Below are 25892 nucleotides of genomic sequence, written 5' to 3'. Positions count from 1 at the left end.
TCCCATAATTCTTTAACGGTACTAATTCCTTTAATTTCTGTTACTGCAGAAATTCTACTCTGAGTACCAACGGCGCCTTCACCACTTCGTGCCAGGATCCAATATCATTAGCGCATGCTCGCTTTGTGTGCCCATGTCAGTAACAGAAACACTAAAAGAAATTTGCCCCAAGGCTAGTGACCCTAGTCCTGTCCAATCCTTTTTACACGACCCACTGCTGTTTCTCCATTAGCTCCTCTTGTCCACCCTCATTTCTCGTTTGACCTTTTTCAGATGAACGAGCATTCTTCCAAGAAGCACAACAAAGTACAGCTGCAGTAAATAACCAAATGGAGCTAAGATCCTGTTTTTACTTTTGGACTGATTTTTCTGAGTGTCCCTACCCAAGTCAGAGCTGACTCAAAGAGCTGCTAATGTAAGTGTGCAACCCAGGAAAAGGTGAGACCCAAAACAGGTAGAGTCGTGTGAGATGACTTGTCCTAAGACTGGACATATAGAACCACAGAGTTGCCTAGGTTGGAAGGGACCTTCAAGATCATCAAGTCCAACCATCAACCCAACACCGCCCAAACCACCACTAACCCACGTCCCTCAGCACCACATCTGCCCAGCTTTTAAATGCCTCCAGGGATGGTGACTCCACCACTGCCCTGGGCAGCCTGTTCCAGTGCTTGACAACCCTTTCGGTTATAACCCAAGTCCCCACAATCCTACAAGACAGCATCTCATACTGCTTTCCCAACTGACATTCAACATTTAAAGAATGTCCTCTGTTTTTCAGTTCAATGCTCACAAAGCCTTGAAGCACGGTGATATTTGGTTTGTTCACAACAAGGATCTTGGTCGCCGAGGTGTTTTGGACCTCAGCCCTCTACTTCCAGCTCTCGCCCATGCTTCCTACAACCATCACAGATCTTGTGTTATTTCTGCCACGCACCGGTAGATCTATTTCGATTTAATACGTCAGCTAGGGGAATTAAGAGTTGCATATCCTCAGGACCTGCTCTACGCTCATCAATTCTTGAGCCAAACTCAATATAAAAAATAAGTCGATAGGCATATTTACCTAAGCATATATAAATAAAAAGCCAAATATAACAAACTATTGAATCTGAAAGTTCAGGAAATTAAAGTAATGAAAAGCTAATGACAGGTTCACAGCCCAGTCATTAAGGCTCTCGGATTGCATTTTGCCTGTGCCAGAATACTGATGCAGCCTCAGAGGCTCCCAGGTAGCCCAGCAGGTGTCCGTTTATCATCGTTATTATTATGGCACCTATCAGCTCTCGCCGGGGTCAGGTCCTCGCCGTACTCACCACAATGCAACAAAATGAAGTGGCAGCGCATTGCAGAGCGTATCTCAAAATGATGGACCTAAAATTATTTCAAATGGACAAAATTGGCTGATTTTGATGGAATTAGGACGCTACAGTGGATACGGTAATTTGAAAAGTGCGTTTTAAGGGCTCTCGTTTTAACAAAGCTGCCTAAAAATACACACCACACACACACACTTTTATCTACACCTTTGTGTAAATTGTCAATATATACATCCAACATTTTAGCCAACAAAGACCATAATGAATAGTTTCTCATCTGCTCAAAGACAATGAACCTACTTTCCTTCTCCTAATTTAATTATGTTACATTCCCCCGTGCGCTTTGTATTTTTACAGCAGTATGAATGCTGTAAGGTGGAGATACACTACCAATTCTCACAATTTTGTCACGATTCCCATGATATTTGGTGCTGTTTTTTTTTTTTTTTCCCCTTAAAGATATTATTTAACTAAAATTAAAACAAGGCGGCTACACTTCTGGCTCATAAGGTGCTGAGGAAACCCTTGAAAATGCAAAGCCTAAGGTCTTTAGGAGGCAAACAGGAGAAATCTTCCACAAAATCTTTTTTTTTTTTTTTTTCTTTTAAAATCTCAGGATACCAAACACCGAAGTGACAATTTTGAAAGCTTAGATTTAACAATTCTTCTCCTGATTCCGAAATGAGTGGTTGCCATGTGGTTTTTACAGTGATGGACACGGCTAGTTTTGCCTGTCAGCCGGCAGCCCAGGACCACGCTTTCTGTCCCCTCTCCAGGCAGCCAGGCCCCGACACCGTAATTAGCCCCGCAGGGGACGGCCACGGCACGCAGGTAGGCACGGGCACAATAGCACAACACACCTTTTCTCCGGTGCCGGTCTTTCATGCAGGCGATGACAAGGGAAAACATTCTTTTTAAAGCAAAATAATTGTAAACCCACAAAATTTGGCAGAAAAACTCAAAGGAGGCGTTGTACCAGAAACTTATTTTCTGTAAACTAAATATAAAATTGACTCCATCAACTTGAAATTCTCACTTTCTGTTAAATTTCATAAAATTATTATAAGCTAGGAGTTGGGAAAGTTCCACAATTTACCGTCAACTATAGCAAGCTGCTTCTGAAAATAAATCTCCGACTACACTGTGTAAGGGATAACAGAAGCAAGAAGCTGAGATGTGTTCATGAATCATGGCTAGAGGTTTTGAGAATCGGCAATTAGCAGAACACAGTGACCCCACAACTATTTTTAGCGCTGTGCATTCAAAAAGTAATTTACGTGTAGATATTATTAGATGCACATTTAATTTCGAACCACAATTACACAAAGTTTTAATTACTAAATATTAAGATACATTTTAGCATATGGTTTATGATTAGCATTTGTAATTCAAGCTATAAACAATACAACTAATTACATTTATTGGTGGAACTTTACTTCCCACACATGTTCAATCACTTTCAATTATTCCCTGAGTAATCTATGACCCAGCAAGGTACAGAAATTGTGTGCCTACGTTGCAGTAACTGGGTAACAGTTTCTGTGCATTCAAGCGTGGTATTACAGAGGCTCACCCCGTTTTTCTTAACATCTTGCAATCACAGACATGCAAAAATGTAGATTAAAAAGCTGCAAAGAGCAATAAAAATGTCAGGTGCCGTGGCACGCATCTGAAAATTGCTGCCAGGTTTTACTGGTTTGTTTAACGAAGGGCTTCCAAACCACAGCCTGATGCTTATGGTGAGACGAAAGCTGCAAGGAAGACCAGGTTTAGCCACTGAAGGTTTGTAAAGAAAAATGCTCCTCCGTTTAGACCAGTTCCACAAAGAATCATAGAATCACAGAATGTGTTGGGTTGGAAGGGACCTCTAACGGCCATTGCTTTCAGGTTTTGTTGGTCTTCCCTGCTGAACACCGGAGCACCAGGTTTCCGTTGAGAGCCCTGCGCTGTGACGAAGCGATGAGCTGGAGATCTCTGCAATGGAGACGGTGGCGAACGACCTGGAGGGATCTCGCAGCACTGAACAAGCAAAGTGAATTTTAAAGATACTTATTGAAAACGCAAATGATTTTGGACTTTTTCTGCTTGTTTTCTACTTCCCCGCGGGCACAATAAAAGGCAGAGGGCCCAGGCAGAAACCTTGTCTCCAAATTAAAGCCAGGTGCCCCTCACTGCTCTCCTGCAAGAGGCACGGATGCCGAAGGAGCAGCTGCGCAACAGGTCTCCGTAACGACTGTAACCTACGATTTTCTCTATCGGTTGACCCAAAATTCATGCACAGCAAGTGTAGAGGTGGTACGGTTGCTATATGGTGCAGCTGCTCTATCACCCCCATCATCTCCCCCACACAAAGCAGGGAAGAAAGTGAAGCGATCAAATATGTATTTGTCATAAGACAGTAATTGCCCATCAGCTGCTCCATTTCTGTTTTTTGAGCTCTTTGCAATTACTAAGTGCCATATGGATATAAAGTTGAAGAGAAAGGCGATCATCACAAAATAAAATCTTACAAATTAATACTGTGGAAAAAATAGTTCGGGGTTTATTTCAATGATATCTGCTTCAGGGTGTGCATTATTTAATTAAACTGCTCTCAGCGGAGCTCAAGATATCAAACCACCTCTACCAAAACCAGGTGTTAATATCCTTTGATTTTTTTTAAAAACAATTGGGCTACATTAAATATACTTCTCGGGTCTAGTTTTGCATGACAGATATGTGATGTGCCAATGGTTATACATTATATTCTTCCTCTCAGGCATGCATCTCCTGCAGAGACAGCAGACTACAGAAGCTGACCCTTACTGAGACCATCTTGTCTCTCTGACAAAGCTCCTTTTTAACTTCTTACTTACTGGTTGCTTCCTGCGATGGATAAAAACTTTAGCTCAGCTTGTGATAATTTCACAGGCCCCGAGCACCCTGACCCTGGAAGCCCTGAGGTCAGAAGTCAAGTCTTGTTCTGAAACATCTGCGTGCTTCATATTAAAGTAGAACAAAAGTGAAGAAATATCCACCAGTGTGACAAGAGAAACAGGCAAAATGGGAATGACACGTTGGTCATCTGTTACCCATGCCACCTCAAGCCATTGACTGAAACGTGATGGAAAAACTCGCCAAAGCTCCTTCCAATAAGCACTTTGTTTGGGAAACACTGAGGAAGGTCTCCGGTCCATTTTTATTCCCGCCCTGTGCTAAGCATATGTGCCCGTAGGTGTCCGGCAACCCAAACAACATGGTTTTACAAAACCTACAGAAATTCTGCCCAGGCTTCATGTCGGACAGATGCGTCACATCCGAATAACCTGGGCTGAAACAGGGGGCGGCTGAAAATCACAGCGCAGGAAAGCCAAGGCAGAAGAGATGCTCCCTGCCCTTCCCTCCATCTGAGGAGCAATGGGCACACGCAACCCAACCCGCTTCTTGCCCAAAGTTATGGTTATAGAAGGAATCGCTCATCTTCACTAATTTGGTCTCTTAAAAATTTAGTTTTGAGACTATTTACTGACACCTGGTAATAAAATATTGACCTGTGGAAAATGATCAGCTGAACTGTTCTCAAGTCTCAAATCTGTACACGTCATACATATTTTACAAATACTCTTCTGGAAGCACACGGAAAATCAAAATGGCCTTAATTTCTACAAATGAAAAGGGTTAACAAAAATCTTAAGTTCTTAAAATAGTACAAGTGGTCCTGCTCTGGGTCCTTCTCGCTACTTAGAGCAGCACAAGATTAAAACCAAAACACTCTTGCATGCCTTTTCCTAACTAAGGCATTCATCTTGCATTCAGGCAGGAACCATTTTTATTAAGTTTCAGTTAGACTAAACTAATGTGTTACAGACAAAAGATGTACGTATAAGTCTGTTCATTCCTGTGCCTATAAAACCAATGGCAATGATGTTCTGCAATTTATGTTTCCACGATAAACAGGACTTTTTTTTATTTTCTTTTTTTTAGGTTTCTTCAATAAAACACGTCCTGATGACACCAGCATTTCACGATTAAACGAGGAGATTACAGCTACCCTCAAAGAGTGGTATGCAAGTTCAACGGGCAACTTCGTACACCAGATGGGGTCAAACAATTTGCCTTTAGAGAGACGGGTGAAGGACCCACAAACTGGATGCTCAGCAGCCCCAGCAGCAGGGGAAGGGCAGCTTTACACTGAGCAGAGTCCTCCCCACCTTACGTCACTCCAGGATTTAACCACAGCCTAATAAATGGCAAAAAACTCTTCCAAGCGACTTCTGCGGACCTTTGTGGGAAACCTGCAAAATTGGGTAAAACCCCCAAACTCCCTCTCACGGTCAGTCCCAACCTATCTACAAGAGGGTGCAGCTGTTAACGTGACTTTCTTTTAAAACTGTTCTTGTACGTTCTCATTCTTCACCTCCCGTCTTTCTGCCCCAGGGCAGAACCTCGCTGAGTGCTGCCTTGCGGTACAAAGCCTGGACGGAAGGAGGATCCAATCCGTTTGGTTTCCCCACAGTCTTTCAGGTTCCTGCACACTTGGGACCTTATTTTCTAACCCAAAACCGGAGAAAAGTGCAGTGACCTTCCAGCCGCGAAGAACTCACAGGTCTGTACCTGACTGTTGGTTCAAAGTTGCTTCCGAGAAGGTGATCGCAAAGAATGCAGAAAATCTGTGAAAGGCTTCAGGAAAGAAGGCAATGGAGAAGTCACACTTACCAACTCTACAAAGGCAAGTCCACCATAACTGTGAGCAACAAAAAGCACGTTCTCTGCAGCTGACTGGGAAATAAAATGGTCCCAAACATAAATTGCGTGTTCTTCAGGAGATCCATTATCCTGCAGAAAGAAATTATGTTTGCAACAATTACCTTTTAAAAACTGGCAATTCTGTCTAAAAGCAATGTGTTCCTATATGTTAAAATGTTTTGTTAAAACAAACCTCGAATGAATATACTCTAGTGTCAAAAAAAGAGAACAGATTCATTTGTCTAAATAAAAGAAATTTAAGATTGCAATTTAAAGGCAGTAAAACTGTTGTTTATTGTGGCTTATTTTAATAAATACAACAAAAATTATGCATCTGCAAAATTTTGCCTAAATACAATGATGGCAATTCAGCTAAACAGAGGCATTCAGAGAAATTATGAGCCACTGCTCTGATTTTCATTCTTTTGACAACTCTTTGTCAAATGTTTGTTCACTGATGGTTTGTTTAAAGTAGTTAAGCCTTACTCTGATAAAACAAATAAAAACAAGTAGGAACAATATGAATATGATTTCAGTCTTTACAATTTTTTCTTATGATGGGCCAACGGAAATCTGCCAAAGATTAAAATTACGGTATTTGCAACTACTCTTTTAAACGCTGCTTTTTGCAACTGCAGACTATGAGACACAGGGCAAATAAAACACCTATTGACGGCTTGCACATCAGCCATTGCTTTGGAGTCTCTGCGAGTGAGGGGGGCTGCATTTTCTTAGGATTAATCAAGAATTGTGAACGCCAGTCAGCACAAGAGCCCCTGAAGGCACTGGAGTGATTTACACTGATTTTAGTGCACTCTCCTCAAACGTGGGGGCTGTCCCTTCACACCTCCGCCTCAGGGGATCTCGGAAAGCCCCGTACCCCCTTATATTTCACTTATTTCCGAGGCTGTCCGTGTTGTAACTACAAATCCGCCTGTTCTCGGGTGGTGAGATGCTCTGTGGCTCCCCTGCCCCACCAGGATCCCACACCTCCCGCACAACACCTGCCGGCGCGTCCCGGGCTGTCCTATGCCAGAAGCAGCCCATCAGTCAAGGTCACGTCGTTTCCTAAAATTTGCATCCCTCCACCAGCAACTTCACACCCCTAGGTGACCCAGACGCAGACCACAAAAGCCACAGTTCCCTGGGGAAAATAAAGCACCAACCAGCAAAAGCCACTGGCAATCAGAAGATGCTAATCACGTTGTGTGAATTACGGTAACTTTACCAAGAACACTGAAGCGATTCAGGTCTTAATCCCATTCTGAAACTCAGTTTTGGGAATTTAAGCTCTTACGAGTGTCTAAAATCAATGGGAAGACAGACAACTAAATAACGTGGTGGATTTAGGCTTTTACTTCTGTTCTCATCCCCCATTTCCTAAATAGGAGTGAGATGGCTACAAATCTTTATGGATCTGGACCCAAAGCTTTTAAAACAATTATGTGCTTTTAAATTTTTTTCTCTAAGGTAGCAGCGATTAAAACATATTTATCAAATTTGCCAAAAAGCACTGAGGTATTCTTCTCAATCCTGGACAGTTTCTGCTCTTGATTGACTACGACAGAACATAGTTTTAACTAATTATGTATCAGCTATCGTATACCACCTCAGCGTGGGAAAGGGCTTATTGCCTTTCAACCGTGTTTTGAAATTTGAATGTAGAGATAGGTGAAGGAGGTAAAGGCTCCTCCCTTTGTGAGGAAAGAGGGAAGTTTGTCAGAAAAGATTTCATAAAGAAAATATGATTGACAGACCAGTTATTAAGGTAAAGCTGAAGGACAACTTGAACTGGAGTTTCCTATGGAAAAGTGACGTACTCTAATTATGACACGTATGGAAAGGACACATTAAAACACCGTGAACAGTTTTTAAGCGATGATTTTATCTAAAAGATTTATAATTTTAAATACGCAGGAGATGGTTGTTTTTAAATAATAATGTTACCATTAATTCTCTTAACAACAATTTTTGTACAGGTACATAACCCTGCTTTAACGTTCTGACAAAAAAAAGAGGGTGTTTCTGATTAATATTGCATTTTCAGGTGGTTTGTTTTTGTTATTCTACATGCTGCTGGGAAAATCACACAATTTTAGGGTTTCCACAAGAGTAGGACAGCAGCAAGAAGCTTCCGAAGGATTCCGTAACTCAGCCCCAAAAACCTTCCACCAATCAGACCATAACCAGTGGTCTAGTAAACCGAATCATTAACCGCACAGCTTCACGGACCGGTACAACGAACTCAACGGGATTTTGTAAAAGCAAAAAGAAATGAGCTAGAACGAGTCAGATGCAGGCTGTAACTACAGTTTCCTGTTACTGGTGAAAAACGTGAGGATAAGCTGTGCTGCCGTACATACTCTGCTCAACCCTACACAAGGTAAGAAACACACGTCTGTGCGTTCGGAGGAGTCGCGCGTGTGTAGAAGAAAACTCTTTCTTCAGAGCATCTGCTTATTTTCTGTCCCGTTCCCACCTGCCCCGTAACGAGCCCCTACTTCAGACAGCTTGGATGGAGAATAAATGAGTGCCGTGCCCACGCAAGGAACATCTGTCCGCAGGAACGGGCATCGCCGGCTCCAGAACACGGAGGGTCTCCTTAGGACTCCGAATCGCGGCGGGTCCAGGAGGACAGGGGGATTAACCTCCTCTGCCTGGCCTGGGCTGAATTATGAGGCTGGATCCTGTGGTTTCGGTATGAAAGGTGACAGTTTTCAGTCAGCTGTTGCTTTTCATTGCTGCTAAATGCAATGCATTTATGCACCACCTTGTTAAGTTATTTGATAAAGTCGGGGCCTCTTGGTCATGCTTTACATAATTATAGAATCACAGAATGGTTTGGGTTGGAAGGGACCTCAAAGCCCCCCCAGTGCACCCCCTGCCCTGGGCAGGGACACCTCCCACCAGCCCAGGTTGCTCCAAGCCCCGTCCAACCTGGCCTTGAACCCCTCCAGGGATGGGGCAGCCACAGCTTCTCTGGGCAACCTGGGCCACCCTCGTTATCTACACGACTGTACAGAAAGGAACGGAGAAACCAGGCTGTGTACCTCCAAAGGCAGCTGAGGCTGAACGCGTTCTCATTTGTGAAACAGACTGAGAGGGAAAGGTGAACGTAAATTTCCAGCTGCTGGAAGCTGGTCATCTGTAACCAGTAATTCTATGTGTAAATAAGGAGTCTGCTTTTTTCGGAGGTGTGGGAGTCATAGCTGTGGGTCTTCATCCCTCTGAAAATCTCCTCCTCCCCCCCCACTATGTGTAATTAGAAGTAAAAGAAAAAAAAAAAACCAACTAGAAATAAAAGAAAAAAATTAGAAATAAAAGAAAAAAAATAGAAATAAAAGCAAAAAAGAATCGAGAACATGTTATGTGGAAGGGCCTCTGTGTGACGCTCAACCAACGCAAACTGACCCCAAACCAGGCAGCTGCCGGGATGTCCCTCCTGAGCCTGCTCCTGCGCCCCAGCTCCGCGCAGCAGAGAAGGGACTCTGGGCGCGGAACCTCCACCCGCGCTCCCATCGTGGAAAACCCCGCCTGCGCTTTTGATGGAATACTTTCGGTAAGATTTACCCTGTAATTCACTGATAAATGAAAAGACATCCGTGCCTTTTTCCCAGTAACTACTGCATTTTAGTTCTTTTCACCGACAAAAACCAGAGCGAATGTACCTCGTTTGCCACCAGTGACGACCAACGCTGCGGAGACGATCGGATACTGAACGCCTGTCACATTTGCACGCAGCAAATCCCCCTGAAGATCGCCTCAGAGATAAAGGTGGGTAAAATCATTTAACACAAGTATTGCTGAGGAATTTTAGATTGCTGATGTTGTATTTATTCCCTTTCCTGGATGCTAGAGGAGGCACACTTTTCTGGAACCTGCTATAAAAGGGGCATCCATAAAAGTCATACAGAATATAAGCAGCCAGATATTAGGTTCTGATTCAATTAATGACGTAGGGATAATCAAAAAGACGCTCTTGCCACATGGACATACTCCTTTTGAATCAGAAATGATCATCAACAGTTTGAAAAGAGAAGGAAATTTTATTTCACCTGGAAGATATGAGTATTCACAAATTCTGGTTTAAAAAACAGATTCCTTCTTCTAGTGATAAAAGACTTTGGGGTTTTTTTCAGTATTTTGTAAACACTCTGTCTTAACTATGTATAAAAATGTCTCACTTTCTAAACCAAAATAGTAATTGCTCAAAAAATGGTCATAAACGGTTAATACAGAGCTTTTCATTTTAATACTGAGTTTAATCAAATAGTTTAATAGTACAGTCTATGAAAACAATATTACCATGATTAATAAATTCATGTTTCTCATATATATGAAGCCATTCAATATCCCAGGGCCAGAACCTCTCCCACGGCTGCCTGAAGCAGTGGCCCGCGGCAGGGAAGAGGTTGCTGGTGGCCGATTCCCTCGGCCTCGGCTCAGGTCCCGGCGTGGACTGGGGACGTCCTGGGCATCCTGGGCTCGGTTTTGGGGGGATCTGACCCTAAGAATGGTAGCCTGTGATGACATCATTTTGGGGCTGATGCAACGCCAGCAGAAACTCACTTGTATAAAAGACTGCTCCTTCTCTCATTTCAAAAGAGTTTTGCTTTGAGAAAACCAGCCGGCAGGTTCAAAATTCTCTCTGCAACAGTTTTTAAGTCCCTGAAAACCCAAAAAGACTGTGGGTAAATTCTCAGGCCATCCATCGCGCAAAAAAGTGGAGGAAGCGACCACGGATTCTGGTCTGTCATTTTTTCCAATATTGCTAGCGCTAGGAGTTGAGAGGTATATAACATTTTAATGGCTGGAGCCATTAGGAATACACCGATAAGCAGCGCGCACGCAGTGAATACGGTGTTACGTTCTGTTGCATTCAAAAAACAGGTTGAATTTACTAATGTAATATCACAGTCATTAATTGTTAAATACCAAGCTGAAGTGATGCAGCAACCGAAGCCTTATCAACTATGCCAGATTCTAACACCTAGACATTGCAAGGTCTGCGGTTATGATGGACTACCTGAGTTGATAACACATGGAATTATCTAAACAACATTTGCATATTTGTGTAATTATTTCCTAAGGTTAATTAGCTCCTGCAAAGCAGCTTGCCCTTTGAGACTGCTTACTGTGACAGGTTCACATATTTCCTGTTTCAATGCCAAATTTTACTTTTTTTTTTTTTTTGGTTTGTTTTCTTTTTTTAAAGTAACCTGTTGCTGGAAAGTTACAGACGGGGCACGATCCGGAGGCGTTGAACTACTACAGGCTTCGCTGTGGCAGAGCAGCTCAGACCCCATCTTCTCATTCGTCAAAACTCAAAAAAAATCAAATCAAGAAAATCAAATGAGTTTTAAGCTGCGGTGACAGCTCTCTCCTTTTGCTTCGTTGTTTTTTTTTTTTTTTTAAATCAAGGCGTTGGAATCACTTTTTTTTTTTTTTTTTTTGCGACAAGTGAAAAGTGAAATGCATACAAATAGGGAAATATGCCATACAACTCAATAGCTTTTTAACAATTTAGTTGAAGGTGGTTTCTATAATTACCGCTTATCACAGCAAAACAACTTCTCCTTCTAGCTCGATGAGCTACTGTAAACAAGTACGGCACACGCCTTAAGTGTGGGAGAAGAGGAGCGCGCTGGCTGGGAGGCGGAGGAGGCTCCGGGCTCCTGTCTCCCACCCTTCCCTGGGGATGTTAGGTCCTTCCCCACCAGCAGGACCTTTGCCGCTGCCTACGGCTCGTCCCATTGCCTCAGTCAGCCTTGGGGCAGGCAAACCTTCCCCCCGCCGGCTCTTCCGAAAAATCGTTAAATTAAAAATAACATATAACGTAACAATATAAAAGTATAACTTAGAAAAGTAACTGTTTGTCACTAAAACAACGCAGGACAGAGCAGTGTTTTCAGTGGCAACTGGCTAACACTAGTATCTTCCATACAATAAGAGACACGTTTTCTGTACAAAAAACTTGCTCCTTTAAGAGAAAATCCTATGTTTGGAGGTCTGAGACAGACAGTGAAGGGACAGAGTTTCTTCCCTGCCGCTATACCATTCCTGATTATCATAACCTGACCCATATTTTGCAGAGATCTTTGGTAATGGACACAGTAAAAGTTACATGGATTTCACTGGAAACGTCCTTTGACTGGGAGGCAAGACTTTCAAAATCAAGTTTATCTACGTATGTTCGTGTATATAGACACCAGAAGGCATGGGTGGCAAATGATGAAGACAAATGAACGGGGAAGATTTTAATCCTTGCTACTGCCATGGGCAGGATTTGCGAAGCTCTGGCATAACTAAGTAACAAACAAATCTGGAGGAACTCTGCCGGAGTTAAAAAAAAGTCTTCAGTCCTTTGAAGGACCGAGATGAGAAGCGCCAGAGATGGGCGCTTGGGGTTTGCCACCACTGGGAATGCCCCTCGCAGTGCTGGTGTCCTCCTCTCCTCCTCCCACCACCACACGCCCTCCTTCTCCGGGCCTGCACTTACAATTCACTTCTCCTTACACATTTCCCGACCTTCCACAACCCTCCAATTAAAGTAAAAAAGGTGGCATCCCCCTCTTTTGCCCCTTCCACCCCACCACCTCCTGTCGTGGCACGGCCCTTTTCCAGCAGCTGCCCTCTCCTTTCCCTCCCCAACAGCACCCTCACGAGCACTAAACGATGCTCATCACCTGCTGCCCTTCCCTCGCTCCCTTTGCAAATATTTGCCTTACATAAGACAAAAACTATTTATTTCATTATGATGGAAGATAATGAAACTGTAGGACGGTTTGTTATCACCAGAGCAGCTCCAAGACCTCAGTGCAGGACAAGGTCTAAGAGGGTTTGAGGGCAAGAAAGCTGGAAGAGAAGCTAAAACACCAGCCTGCATGTGATTTTTTTTCCTCAGACAGCAGTTATGGTATTACAACCAGGGAAGAGGAGGGAAGTAATGAAAAGATAGAAAACAAAACCAGGAAAAACGTGGAAGCAAAGATCTTGTACTCATATTTTTCTGCAGCAAGAGTACCTGGAGACAAGACTTTTAAAGTGTCTGGCTCAGGCCATTTAGCAAGTTTTGATCTTTAACGGAGAAATTCCAGTGTATTAGGAAGCATCCCATCTACCTGGAAATATTTTTTACTGTTTTAATCAGAGACTTGAGAGCAGTCTTGCACAGGTATTCCTGAAACGTTCCCACTCCAGCCAGAGAGGTGACGCCAGGAGGCGGCAGGACGTTTCAGACAGTAGGAATTGTATTTCTGCTTTTGACTTACTGAAGCGTCCCGCGCTGTTCTGTGTGCTACGTAAATGGAGATACACGGACAGGGAGATGGGCTGGCTCCTGCAGAACTCTTAAATACCTGGATTTTCAGGAAGGACGGTGATGAACTGCCTTCTGCACCAGGGTTGAGTCCAGCTCTAGGAAGCGAGACACAAGGAGCTGCAGAAGAGAGTGGATGAGGGTCCCCAGGGCAAGAGCATCTCGGCGGCAAAGCAGCCGTGACAGGGGGAGAAGACCCAGGAGGAGAAGTGACGGTGGAGGCAAAATCGCAACACACCTTAGATCTGACAACGCGCATCTGAAACGCGGTTTAGCTGGTCTTGCTGGGAGCACTGGGCAGAAAGGACAGCGAGGACCGAGCAGGGGGAGCGGGAGCTGAGTGGATGGGAGGCGGCTTGAGAGAAAACCAGAGGGGAAGAGACGAAGTCATGGACAGGGGATGTTTTCGCCTTGAAAGCCTGAATGGAGGACACACGTCTTTCCTCCCTTCCTCCACAGGCGCCGTGCACGTCTCACCTGCGCGCTCTGCCGCACTAACACACCACCACCCGTCAGGATCTGATCAGCCCTGTGGGTGGCAGAGCAGGTCCCTGGCCACCGGCGTCCGGCGTAGCGCTGCGGCAGCACAGAGCGCTGAACCTGCGAAGGTTCGTCACTAGAATAATGTAAATGTGTTACCGGTGAGTTATTTTAATCAGCAATTGTGTTCATATGCATTCAGAAAGAGTCACACTGTATTTTTCCTAACTTGTGAACTTGGCAGGGATTAAACCAAGAGCCTTTCGATGTAAAAATGCCGGTCTTTTACACTTATCTCGCAGGAGTAATTGGGGAAATAAAATGACTGTATTATCTTTCTAAGGGCAGCTTCTGAGATGGGGGCACGACATACACGCTGGCAGCAGCTGCTTGGGAGACAGAAGGAGAGAGCAGGTATCAGAATAGCTAAGTCTGGTCATTCCTGGAGCCGCAGATATAAATAGCATAGCCAAGGTTATTATTTGGCACATGCCTTCGGAAAGCAATATGGCAAAGTGACTGAAGGTTGCGTTTTTCATATTACAGATCTCAGACTTATTCCCAGGTCTATTTGAGGTGATTCTGTGCAATTTCTTGTGCCTATTTTATTTGTGAAGTGGGCCAGTGATGGAAGCGTTCCCAATATTGCTTATGAAGCCCTAGTAATAAAGATATTGTGTGCATACAGTCAGCGGCAGAAAGGAAGACCGGCAGTCCTACATATTGCAGTTAAATACACATCGTATTAAGTCAGAGAGCAGCCCCACACCCAAAACTCCTGACAATTTATCAGGAAAGCAGGCGATCTCGGCAGATCTGCTACAGGAATACGTATTACATGAAACGCGCAATATCTGGCATATCTAATAGCCACATAAAAAGATGTAAAACCAAAAGACTGAGACAGTATTTGAGCCGTCAGCATCAGTGCAAAGGGGATGAAGGGCTGGCCTGGGAGGAAGGGGGGATACCCACGCGTTGCTGCCGAGATTAGGTTTAAAATGACAGGATTTAGCCAATGCGGGACTGACAGTGCCTAGCCAGGTTTTTTACGTTCGCGTTTTGGCTGCTCCCTGGGGTGCCGGTGTCCCCGGCTCCCACCGCAATTACCATCCGAGACGGCCGCGGATCCTGTCCCACTTTCCCCAATTCAGATACAAGCTGGGCTTTCCCTGGTGGTGGCGGTCAGGAAATAAAATCCGGGGCTATGCTATATATATGTGTGAATGTAGGGAACTTGGATCCTCGCCCCCGCCGCGGTGGGAGGGAGGGAGCTGCTTTTCCCCTTCATATCCATCTTTATTGCACACAAGAGAAAAAACAGAGCAACTCCAAGCCAGAAAAGAGTTTCTCCCAGCTAAGCCCTCAACTAATACAGTTCCCGGCCAATAACCCAGGGCTACTTCTGTATTGAAAAAAAACACAACCCCAAACCACTCTCTCCTCCTGTTTCCAAAGTGCTCCAACCACTTCTGCTCGGTGAGGAACAGGCTGACCGTGGAAACCAAAACCCTCTTTCCACTCTCCCGGCCACAGGACCTGCCTCCAAGCCCTCATTTTTCATATTTCAGCAGGAAAACAATGGCCTGGAATCACAGAGCGAAGTCGTCAGAGCCCACGGTTGCTCTCCACAGAGATGCCAATGGTCTCAGCTGCACCAACGCCTCGCTGACCTACCACTGTATTTCAGTCTTGGCACACGCTGGTCTTCCCAAGAGGCCTTCAAAAACAGGGAGATGTTGCAAGAAGACAGGAGCGTTCGTTAGAAGACCCACGTTACAGGTGAAATTTCTTAGATTTGCATCTCAACTGGACGTCGAGGCTGTTGAGTTTGGCTGCAGGTCCGTGCGAAAGCAACCGAAGCCAGCAGCAAACCTTACCTGCGGTGTGCGGTCCGCCACAGCTTCCCTGTTCCTTCAGCTTTTTATTAGGAAATGCAAGGCGCTTTGTAACTTGAAGGGATTTGCTGTTTATAAAGTAAAACCCAGAGCTCAGGCTAAATTAATTAAGTCTCGAAAGTTATTATAGCATCATCTCCCCGGTTAAAGAATCTGCTTGTCAGCCAGGGTAAGACAACTTTGTCAGGCTGTTGCTCCAGACTGGATTTTCCCATTATTACTTCTGCTGGAGTCTGGCATGTCCTGTCATCACCACCCAACCGTCTTCTGGTACAGTGCAGGAAAGGAGGCCAAAAAGAAGAAAAACTCAGACAAAATCAGTTTCTCAGTGGCTTAATTATCATCCCCAGCAAAAGCCGGGGGGTTGGTATTTTAAATGAAAGGTTGTGTTGATTTTTTTTTTTTAGTGTCCGGTTTCTGGAGAGTAAATAGTTAAAAGCCTTCCTTCAAAAGAGATCTTGCCCCTGGATATCTGTGGTATCCTTTTTCTTCATATTGTTCCCAAATTGACAGACGCAGTAGGAGTCACCTAACCTAATTATTTTATCATTAAAACAAGAATGTAAATAAACACAAATATGACATTTGTCTTTTTTAGTCTGGGGAAAAGAACATTGCTGACTCACCGAGAGGAAAGAGGTGCAGGAGAAGAGAATAGGAGGAAGGAGGGAAATGAATCAAAGGAAGTTTTACTTTAGAAAAAAATAACTAATTTCCCTTTTAGCTCTCTGACAGACTTTTTGATTTTTGCTTTTTCAGTATTTTTTCCCCTTTCCATATATACTTGCAGAGCTGCAGGTGAAGGAAGCCTGAATTTGAAGCAGCATCTTCTGGCAAACAGCCTGGAAATCCTGCACGGGGAAACTCGTCAGACCAGAGCCGTGATTACAGCTCCGCAGCCCCGTCCCGTCCGCAGTGTCCTACCACGGCCATGGGCAAAGACCTCTGCAGCCCAAGCGAAGATCCCTCCGAGCATGGTATCTGCCAACCTCTGCGGCCGCACTGACATATTCTAATTTAAACAACAACTACAGCAGTTTGGCCAAAGAAACTCCAATTGGTAAAAATACCCAAAGGCTGGGGCAGTTGCATTTCAGTGCAACACTAGTGGTACGCATCCCTACACTTTACGCGCATCTTTTTTACGTCTCCTCATGCTTTTTTTCTTTCCAAACTACTTAATCTCAGGGACCGAGACTCTGCCCGCAACGTGTTTCTGCCTAACGTAACGAACATCACCAAAGACGGCCTTTTGTGTGATTGAATTATGGGAACAAAAGAGCATTTCTAAAACAAACCATCAGGTTGTATCTTCACAGCTGTCCTCCCTACCAGACATGTTTCTGGCAATTAATAGATTAATTGTGGGGACGAGTAAATAAAAATGAATACAATACTTTTACAAAAAGAATTATCTTCACAAGACACAAAGAGAGATCATGCCAGTTGTTTAAATGATTACACCCACTTTTCTAAACACTAAAAACAATTTATTTTGAAACGAATGCATCCGAAACACTCAAAAACTCCTAATGGAAGTCATGAAGAAGTGTTATTTTTCTATTTCCTAAAGTACTTAAAGACTATTTTACTTTCCAGTTCTTTCAATCTGTTTATATGTTGTAATGAGAAACAGACATTTTTTTTAACCATGCTATTGCAAGAAAAATAGCATTTTGGCCAAGAAAAGTGCAGATTTCCCCACCACAGGAAACAATGAATCTAACAAACTTCAACACATTTAAGTAAAACAACAACTTTGTATTTTCATTAACAGCTATGGTTTCAGAACAAAGCTCAGCTGTGAAGTCTCTGCTACAGAGTTTGTATCTCTTACATGAGTTAAACTAAATAGAACAGCTTCGCCCTGTATTTTTCTTCTCGACGTCTCTGTCTCTGTTTATTACATACACTCAAGAGCAGTTATTTAAGTGAAAGAAAGATTTAACAGGCTCAAAGCTATTTGATTTCTCCTAATAAAGACAGCAAAGTGCTCAGTGCTTTAAGTAAACCGATCTACTATTTATTTAATGTACGGTTATAAAGATTTGCTGAAGTACCTTAATATGCAGCACGCTGTAATTAATTGTATTTGAAGTAACTGCCATTAGCTTATAAAATAATTATATAAACAGATGACAAACACAATCTGAAATTCAGATTTGCGTTTTCTGTTGGTTCTCGTTTCAATGATCTGAAAAGTTGAATGTCGAGCCGTCCGAGACTTAATTCTGCTGCTCAGTTTTGCCGTCCAGACCCACCGCCGTTACTTTTGTTTCGCAATAACGTACGCTAGGAAACGGTCCTTAATCCCGATGAGTCGCTGAACAACCTCAGGACTCGCGCGTTTTACCTCTGGTTTGAGCCCTGAGACTCCCTCGCGTTGACCATTTTATTAAAGCGGGCTCTTTTCCGCCCAGATTAGCGAGGGCGTTGGCGTTGCGGCAGTGGTGCATCGCTGCCGCCAAAGATCATCAGCCATTAGATCACTAGCAATTTTCCTCTAACGCGGTGTCATTTTTTAACAACTCAAAACATCCAACTACATAACAGACAGCTTGGCTGTATTTTAAATTAGCACAAATGCTAAAGCCAGGAAATGTAATTCTCGGGATATCGGAACAAAAGGTTCAGAGAAAAAAGAATTCTTATATACCATAAGATTATCAGGACTAGACTGTCACACCGTGACCTTGCTGGCGTCTAGCTAATCTGACAATATTTGGCAGAGCATTGTTTCAAATCAATAACTAATTAACAAAGTACAAAAGAAGTTGTACTGTTTTTGAGGCTCCTTGTTAAAAATGGCTTTTGGTTGCACATGGGCAGAAAGGTCGCTTTTATGACATCTTCACGAGTCTTTCAACATCTTGCCACTGTCAGATTAAATTACTTTTAGCAATTAATTGTCATAAGTTAAAACAGAAGCACATTTGTTACAGCAGGTTGTCATAATGACATGGTGAGCAGTTGTTTTGATATGAATTTCTTCCACTGACCTTCTATCATATCTTAATTTTTTTGGTTGACCTAACTGGAAAATTGGGAGCAATCTTCTAACTCAGGCGGCACAGGCCAAACATTGGGGGTCTTATTGAGATTACAGACTGAACAATAACGGAACAGAAACTCCAGAGATAAACAAAAGAATAATATACATCTTCTATAGAATATGTAACCTATGATGTCTGTGCTGGTGGGTGGGATAATAAAAATAAACCCTCAAAAACCCACATGGATGTAGCTTTTGTTACTGTTATAAATGGTCCTTGATGCCATTTTAATCCTTTATTAGCCAACACCATTTGTTTGATGTGTTCTAAAACAAGGATTAAGTGGATTCAACATCTGCAACCCGCACCCATTCAAACTGTTACTTAGTTTTGGGAGCTTGCACTTTATTCTTCTTTAATTAAAAATAATTCTGCTCTTAGAATTATATTTATTATTAGAATTATGCTGCTCTTAGTTCCTTTTGTTAAACTTCTCTGCAACATGGTGCCCGCATATTGTCCGTCTTACAGATTAGTCCTCCAACATTTCTCATCAAAGCTTGTATGAGTTTGCTATAGAACATTACATCAGGATGAAAACAGACAACAATCCTAACAAAAGCCCCCTGTATTTATTTGATAAATGCCAAATCCCCTTTCAGCTGTTTGCTGGGCTTTGACATGCCACCCCATTACCAAAGCCTCTCTGAAAACAAATCCAGTTTGGTCATCAACGATGGTGCAAAGCCAATAAAATTTATCAGGAAAGGATAGAACCATGATTGATTGAGCTCCTCCTCCTGCTTGATATCTCAGGTCTTTCTTCCACGAGGTGGAGCAGATATCCACCAACACCCATGGAGGACCCCACGCTGGAGCAGGGGAAGAGCGCGAGGAGGAAGCAGCGGCAGAAACAACGTGTGATGGACTGACCACAACCCCCATTCCCCGTCCCCCTGCGCCGCTCAAGGGGAGGAGGTGGAGAAGGTGACAGCGAACTTGAGCCCAAGAAGAAGGGAGGAGTGGGGGGAAGGCGTTTTAGGATTGTTCTTATTTCTCATTATCCCGCTCTAATGGGCAATAAATTAAATTAATTTTCCTGAGTCAAGTTTGCTTTGTCAGTGACAGTAATTGCTGCGTGATCTCCCTGTCCTTATCTTGACCCATGAGTCTTGTGTCGCATTTTCTCTCCCCTGTCCATTCGAGGAGGGGTGTGATAGAGCGACTGGGTGGGCACCTGACAGCCAGCAAAGTCAACCACCACATCCTCATGTTGCCATGAAATGTCCCACTGCCTGGTGACAGGGAATGAAGTGCTGATAAACAGTAAAAGAGAGGCAGGACTGACTCCATCCTGCACTGGAGAAGAAAGAGACTGTGCAGAAGAACGGACCTGGGCAACTGCAGGATCTGTCCTTAATGGTGGCAGCAAAAAATCTGTAACCCCAAGAATGGTCTGGGTAAGTTGTCTCTGGTCCTGGATGTCCTGTAGGAGCTGATTAACCAGATCTTCAGGCTAACTGAGACTTTGGAAGAGCTCTGATAGCTCTTATGGTTAAACAACAGTTGAACAATGTTTAACAATCCACATTTAACGTATTTTGCTATTTTTGTAGTTCAGCTCTGTTAGCGCAAATGTTTCTATACCAACATATTTTAAACCTTAAATCTTGTTTAGTAATAAAGCTGACAATGAGCAGTAAGAACTGATAGTTGCCAGGTACCAGATGTCCTGGAAATCCCCCAAACTGCGATCACATTCACTGTGCCTGGTATCCCAGTACAACGCCAGAATACCCCAAGCTGCGTCTCCACCAAGCAGCACGGATTAGTTTGGGAGGTGGCAACGCAAGAGTCTGCACGAGCAGACTTCTTCCAATGAACAGCATTCACAGAAAACTGGACAGGGGTGTCTCAAACGATTCATGACCCTTTATGAACACGGGCACAGGTTTCAGAGACTAAGAGAAACTGGGGGCCTGTCCAAGGGCTTCAAGGCAACCTGTAGTTAACGCACTGGCCTGCAGCTGAGATATAGATTCAGGTCTCACTTGGAAATTAACAGTGCAGACAAAATCTAAGAGGTGGCTGCACACAGGCTTAATTAAACCGCTGTTCACTAATGCTTTAATAAAGTTGCAGCCTTTTTAATTCTGCCGTGTCTACCCTCTTCTAAACACACACTTGGCAAATAATCAATTTGAATGTCACAGGGTATTTTTTCTCTTCCCGAAACTCAAGAATTGCTTTGTAGTTTAAAATGAAAGTTTGTGGACTCAAATTAACAATGTGGACACAGCCCCTTTTTGCCAAAGAAATAACAAAGGAGAGGGAGTAGGAAGGACATGGATAGTACTTGTATCCTTCCCATTATTCAAAAATGGGCATGCCAATAACATCTGGAGAACATCTGTGAAAAAACTCCTACTGCTGTACTGCTCTACGGGCCTCCAGCAAATTTAAGCAGATGATCTGGCCTGGGGAATTTCTTGATCTCTGAAGAAATCATGAATGTTCTGCTCAACACGCCCATGTTAAAAATGCCAAGAAATACCACTGCCTGTCTGGAGGGGCTTGTAGCTTTCAAGGTGCATTTCTGCAGCAGTACTTGTGCAAGGCCACATGGTATTAACCATGCTAATAGCTAGGTAGGCGTCCTGGTCTCAATTACCTGAGCCTGGTAAAAAAAGTGGATCACCAACAACAACCTCATTTGGTACCGTAGTACCAAATGTTCTGAGACAGGGAAATTCGCCTCTCTTCACCCTGTCCATTAAACCTATCCATAACTTAAAAACTTCTTTGAGGGCTGAGGTAGAACTTAGTAATCCTGAACCATTGAACCACATCAGCTGGAGAGCAACTCTGCAGGTCATTGGTCCAAAACCACACTCAAAGCAGGACTGGTCACAAAGCCTGACAATTTCCATCAAAAGCAAAATGCGTGAGTTCTGTAGTTCCAGTGTCGCAGAAGTATAAAAACGTGTGTTGTGGAAGTTCCCTAGACCTCAAACCACATGCATTTGAGACAGAGTGACTTTGAACATGCTCCAGAGGTCCTGCAGATGACTACCACTCAGGACATGAAATCATTTACAAAATTTCCGTGTCATAACCTTTTCTTTCCAACTTTTGTGTGCCCTGTGGACACCCAGCACCACTGTGGCAGTGGCCAGCTTTTGCAAATGCAGTCCGTCTTTGCTCAGGTCTAGCAGACCCAACTTTTGCCTGGTCACTTTAGCTTTGTGTAGAAATAGGCGTTACTTTATAGTGCTGTTACAAAATCACATCATGGTTATTTACCACAATTATAACAGAACAACAACAGCATCTGAGCATCCAGTCCAGTGATGATACTGTCTGGTGCCCACCAGGATAAAAATATCAGCCAAATGCTATCAGTCAGCTGGGGTAGTTGGAAACAGAAAGGGAAAGGAAAAGGTAAAGAAACATAATGAACACACAGCCAGCGGCAGCAAAAAGGTATTTAAGACAAGTGGACTCCACGATCAAATCAGATGCTGTTATTTTAAGATCTATCGCGGCAATAACTCACTTGCCCACTTAAGGCAAAGCAGTCCGAGCCTTAAACAGTGCGCAGTGTCTGAAAGCTTGACATATCTCAACGAGGAGGATTTCATACACGGCCAAGGTCTTCAGCGGTTAGGGATTTAAAAATAAGCAACAGCCATTAAACATAAGCCTACCCTTTTTTGGCAGCCAGTGCAAAGGACACATGATGAATAACACGATCCTGTCATCAAATGTGTTTGTTCATTTTTCAAACAACAGGAGACGTGGAGTTCCCGGAGGCTCAGAGAGGTGTACCGCAAGGCGGAATGTGTGAGGGCACTCACTTATCAAAGGATAAGGCCGCGAAGTTAATTGCAGAACCTAGAAATCTTTCAAAACTACTCACGCAGCCTGAGCTTTGCTAAATTTCTTCATTACTTAATTTGCTAACTTCAAAAGAATTCCCCAGCAAACCAGATCCCTAAAAGAAATAAATATCTGTCTTCTTAACGTCTACAGGCAATTAGGGCTTCTGTTTTCCCAGGTTAAGAACAGAGTGGCTGTGACACAATTAAGTGATAATGTCAATTGCCCACTTTTCTAGGATATAGGCTGAACTTGCAAGATCCATGAAATCAGATTATTCAGTTACACAGCAGGTGGAAAAGACAGGAGATAGGAGTGAAAAAACATCCTGGAAGGAAACACCAGTCCGAAAGAATAAACACGCTGCAGATGCTTATGAAGCATTGTCGCATTGTCAAAATCAACTACACTTTAAATTTCTTGCTGTACTATACAACTGGTGGCACCGATAACAACTTTGCTTTTGGTAAAAAGGAAACCTTCCAGTCTTATGCACCCTATGCCTGCACGTGCGATGCCAGAGCCCACCTCCCGCACAGGCTGAATGCACACAAACACGTGTCGGGTTTGTGTGCCTTGGTGTCGGTAGTGCCTGTGTGCACACACATGCACGTGGACGCGTGTACATGTGTAGGGGGGAACTGCCCCGTGTAGCCCACACTGCATTACAGGTCTAACGACGGACTCACGTTTAAGCAGTACTAGTTGTAAAGTAAGTCTTTTGGGACAGAGGAACTCTTCCACTCACTCCCTCGTTCACGAAGGACACGACAAAACCAGACGGAGTATTTTTACTGCTTTTTTCAGATGTGTAGAGGCCTGGCAACCAGGAGCAGTGTTTCATTAAATAATTAAAAAAATGACACTTGCCTGGATGCATGGCAACCTATTTCAGCACATCCTGACGGTGAACTGAGGATCCCTCCCGCTGGGGAGGGGCTGTTGGCAAGGGCATGTAGCGACAGGACGAGGGGCAATGGTTTAAACTCGAGCAGGGCAGGGTTAGATCAGACATTAGGAAGAAGTTCTGTACACTGAGGGTGGTGAGACACTGGCCCAGGTTGCCCAGAGAGGTGGTGGAGGCCCCATCCCTGGAGACATTCAAGGCCAGGCTTCATGGGGCTCTGAGCAACCTGATCTAGTTGAAGATGTCCCTGCTGACTGCAGGGGGTTGGACTAGGTGGCCTTTAGAGGTCCCTTCCAACCCAACACATTCTATGATTCTACACAACCTAACAGTAACATGGGCAACTGGAGCCCATGCGACCCTGATGTGCAATCCCTGTAATTACTCACCAGTAATGGAAGCAGCGTGATTTCATTTGTCAACACCTACTAACCCGGGGACGTCCCTTCCTTTCTGAAGAACCTGTTCAATACAGTTGCAATGCTCTTCTCACTCCATGCTTCTGCTAAAAGTACCAAACTAGAAGCTCCCAAACTGTTGCCCAAGAGCCCAGAAAAATGTAGGGCTCCTCAACGCACGCAACTCTTGGTAACTCTAAAGACAAGTCGGACTTGCTTTATTCAGTGGTTTCTCTCCAAGCAGTGCCATCTATTGGGAAAACTAACTAAAACTCAAGTATTACTTGATGATAAAGGAAACATAGCTCATTGTGTATTAACAAATTCACTCTTGCCAAGTACTGATCAAAAAACACAGAGAAAGAGAATGAGAATCAACTGCTAAATAACAAAGTGTAGAAGAGTGAGTCTGAACAGCATGCAGCCCATTCCGGGGACAAAACGCGCTACCGATACCAGCAACCACAAAAGACAAAAAGCATTTTTGATCACTTCAGCATCTCCTTTTAGCCAGGGAGAGAAGGATACAACAAGGACTCAGCTGAGAGAGGAACGGCAAGATTTCTCAAAATTTAGGTGAGTTCATGGCCGGGGATACTGTAAAACGGACTACCTTAGGAAAGACTTCTGTCTGGACGGTATGAAAATGAAGTTAACAGCTCCGAAGCTGGTAAAAAGTAGTTCTCAGGGTGTGCTGATCAGCTACAGAGTTCACTAAGGCATAGCAAGAACGGAGGTCATGACTCCGTTCTGCTCAGAGCTCACAATAAGGCAAACGTCTTTGCGTGTAAAGGGATGACAATGAGCTGATTAAAAAGATAAACCTTGTTCTCAAGAGGTAAATAATTCAAAATAGCATTGCACAGTAAGCAAATTCACCAAAAGTAAGGATTTTATTAACTAAAATCCTTCACTCATAAGGATTTTAAAACATAACGAATGAAAGGGCTACAATAATTAATTCTTTCAAATTGTCAGCCACCTATGAATTGCAGAGTAGGAACCGACATTTTTTTGTGGCAGCTTATTCCACACTCGTCCACACCACTGTTTCCTCCACTATTTCTCGCCCTCTTGGCAGCCGTCACTGCTGCAGGCAGCCAAGCAGACTACAGAGGAACTACCGGATTTATCTCAGTCCCAAAAACTAGATTTTTTTTTTTTCTTCATTATTTTTTCCTGAATTTTCACTTTGTTTTCTGTAGCAGGTGAGGTGAAAACAACATCCCTGAACGTACTGTGCATCCTGTGCCCCGGTTCCCTGTCTGCTGACGTTCATTTCCTAGGACTCCACAAATGCTGTTTTCCTGACCTCCGTGCATCACGGTAGAGTCCTCAAACCCCAAACCTGTAAATATTTCTAGAAGGCTGGGGTGGGGTGGCGCGTCCCCAGAGAAAAGGGTTATTTTGCATCAGCACCATTCATCTTAAGATGACTATATGTATATTTATCTCAGAAATTAATGTTCTTCAACTCTCACTATATCAAGGCTCTTGTGGCTGACTGATCCCCAGGAAAAAAACCACATAAAGAATCCCCAAGCTTTGCAAAAAGGTGTATGTTTCCACTCGAGCCCCTGCTAAATTTTTTCTGCCAGTTTTCCCAAACACACTGAAATCTAGTATCAAAATGTGCAACCGTGTGCAGTAGGTTAAAGGATATTATCCTTGTTTTGCGTATCGGCTAAAAAGGATATTATCCTTTGATTCTGGTAGATAAATGATAAAGGATACTCGCAGAGAGCAATCTGTACTGGCAGGAGGATGGACCAGAAGACCTTCGAGGTCTTTTCAGTCCTTCACTGCAATCGCTCTACAATCAAAGGCGGGCAGTATCTGAGTAGAAGAAGTTTGAATAATTTTATTCACCTTTGCCTTCAACGAGTAGGTCCGCTTTCTTTAGCGTCAGCTCGCTAACTGGCCAGGTTTACCAAGGCTGAATCCCATCTGAAAGGAAGGAGGACTCATCTGACCT

General features: G+C 43.7%; 1 protein-coding gene across 3 annotated transcripts in view; it reads right to left on the bottom strand.

Moving 5' to 3' along the window:
* ARB2A (ARB2 cotranscriptional regulator A) overlaps nucleotides 1–25892 on the bottom strand; it is a 272034-nt gene that overhangs the window by 108094 nt on the left and 138048 nt on the right. For 2 of the 3 annotated variants that reach the window (XM_063320921.1, XM_063320923.1), the window contains exon 8: nucleotides 6015–6134. In XM_063320921.1, coding sequence (XP_063176991.1) covers nucleotides 6015–6134 — 120 coding nt within the window. Of the gene's footprint in view, nucleotides 1–2595; nucleotides 3339–6014; nucleotides 6135–25892 lie in introns of those variants that run through there. The other variant, XM_063320922.1, reaches the window with a different exon arrangement.

The sequence above is a fragment of the Chroicocephalus ridibundus genome, chromosome Z (genome assembly GCF_963924245.1).
Source record: "Chroicocephalus ridibundus chromosome Z, bChrRid1.1, whole genome shotgun sequence".
In the NCBI taxonomy this organism is placed as follows: Eukaryota; Metazoa; Chordata; class Aves; order Charadriiformes; family Laridae; genus Chroicocephalus; species Chroicocephalus ridibundus.
The sequence above is the reverse complement of the archived record's forward strand: the minus strand, read 5'-3'. Positions and strand labels throughout refer to the sequence as shown.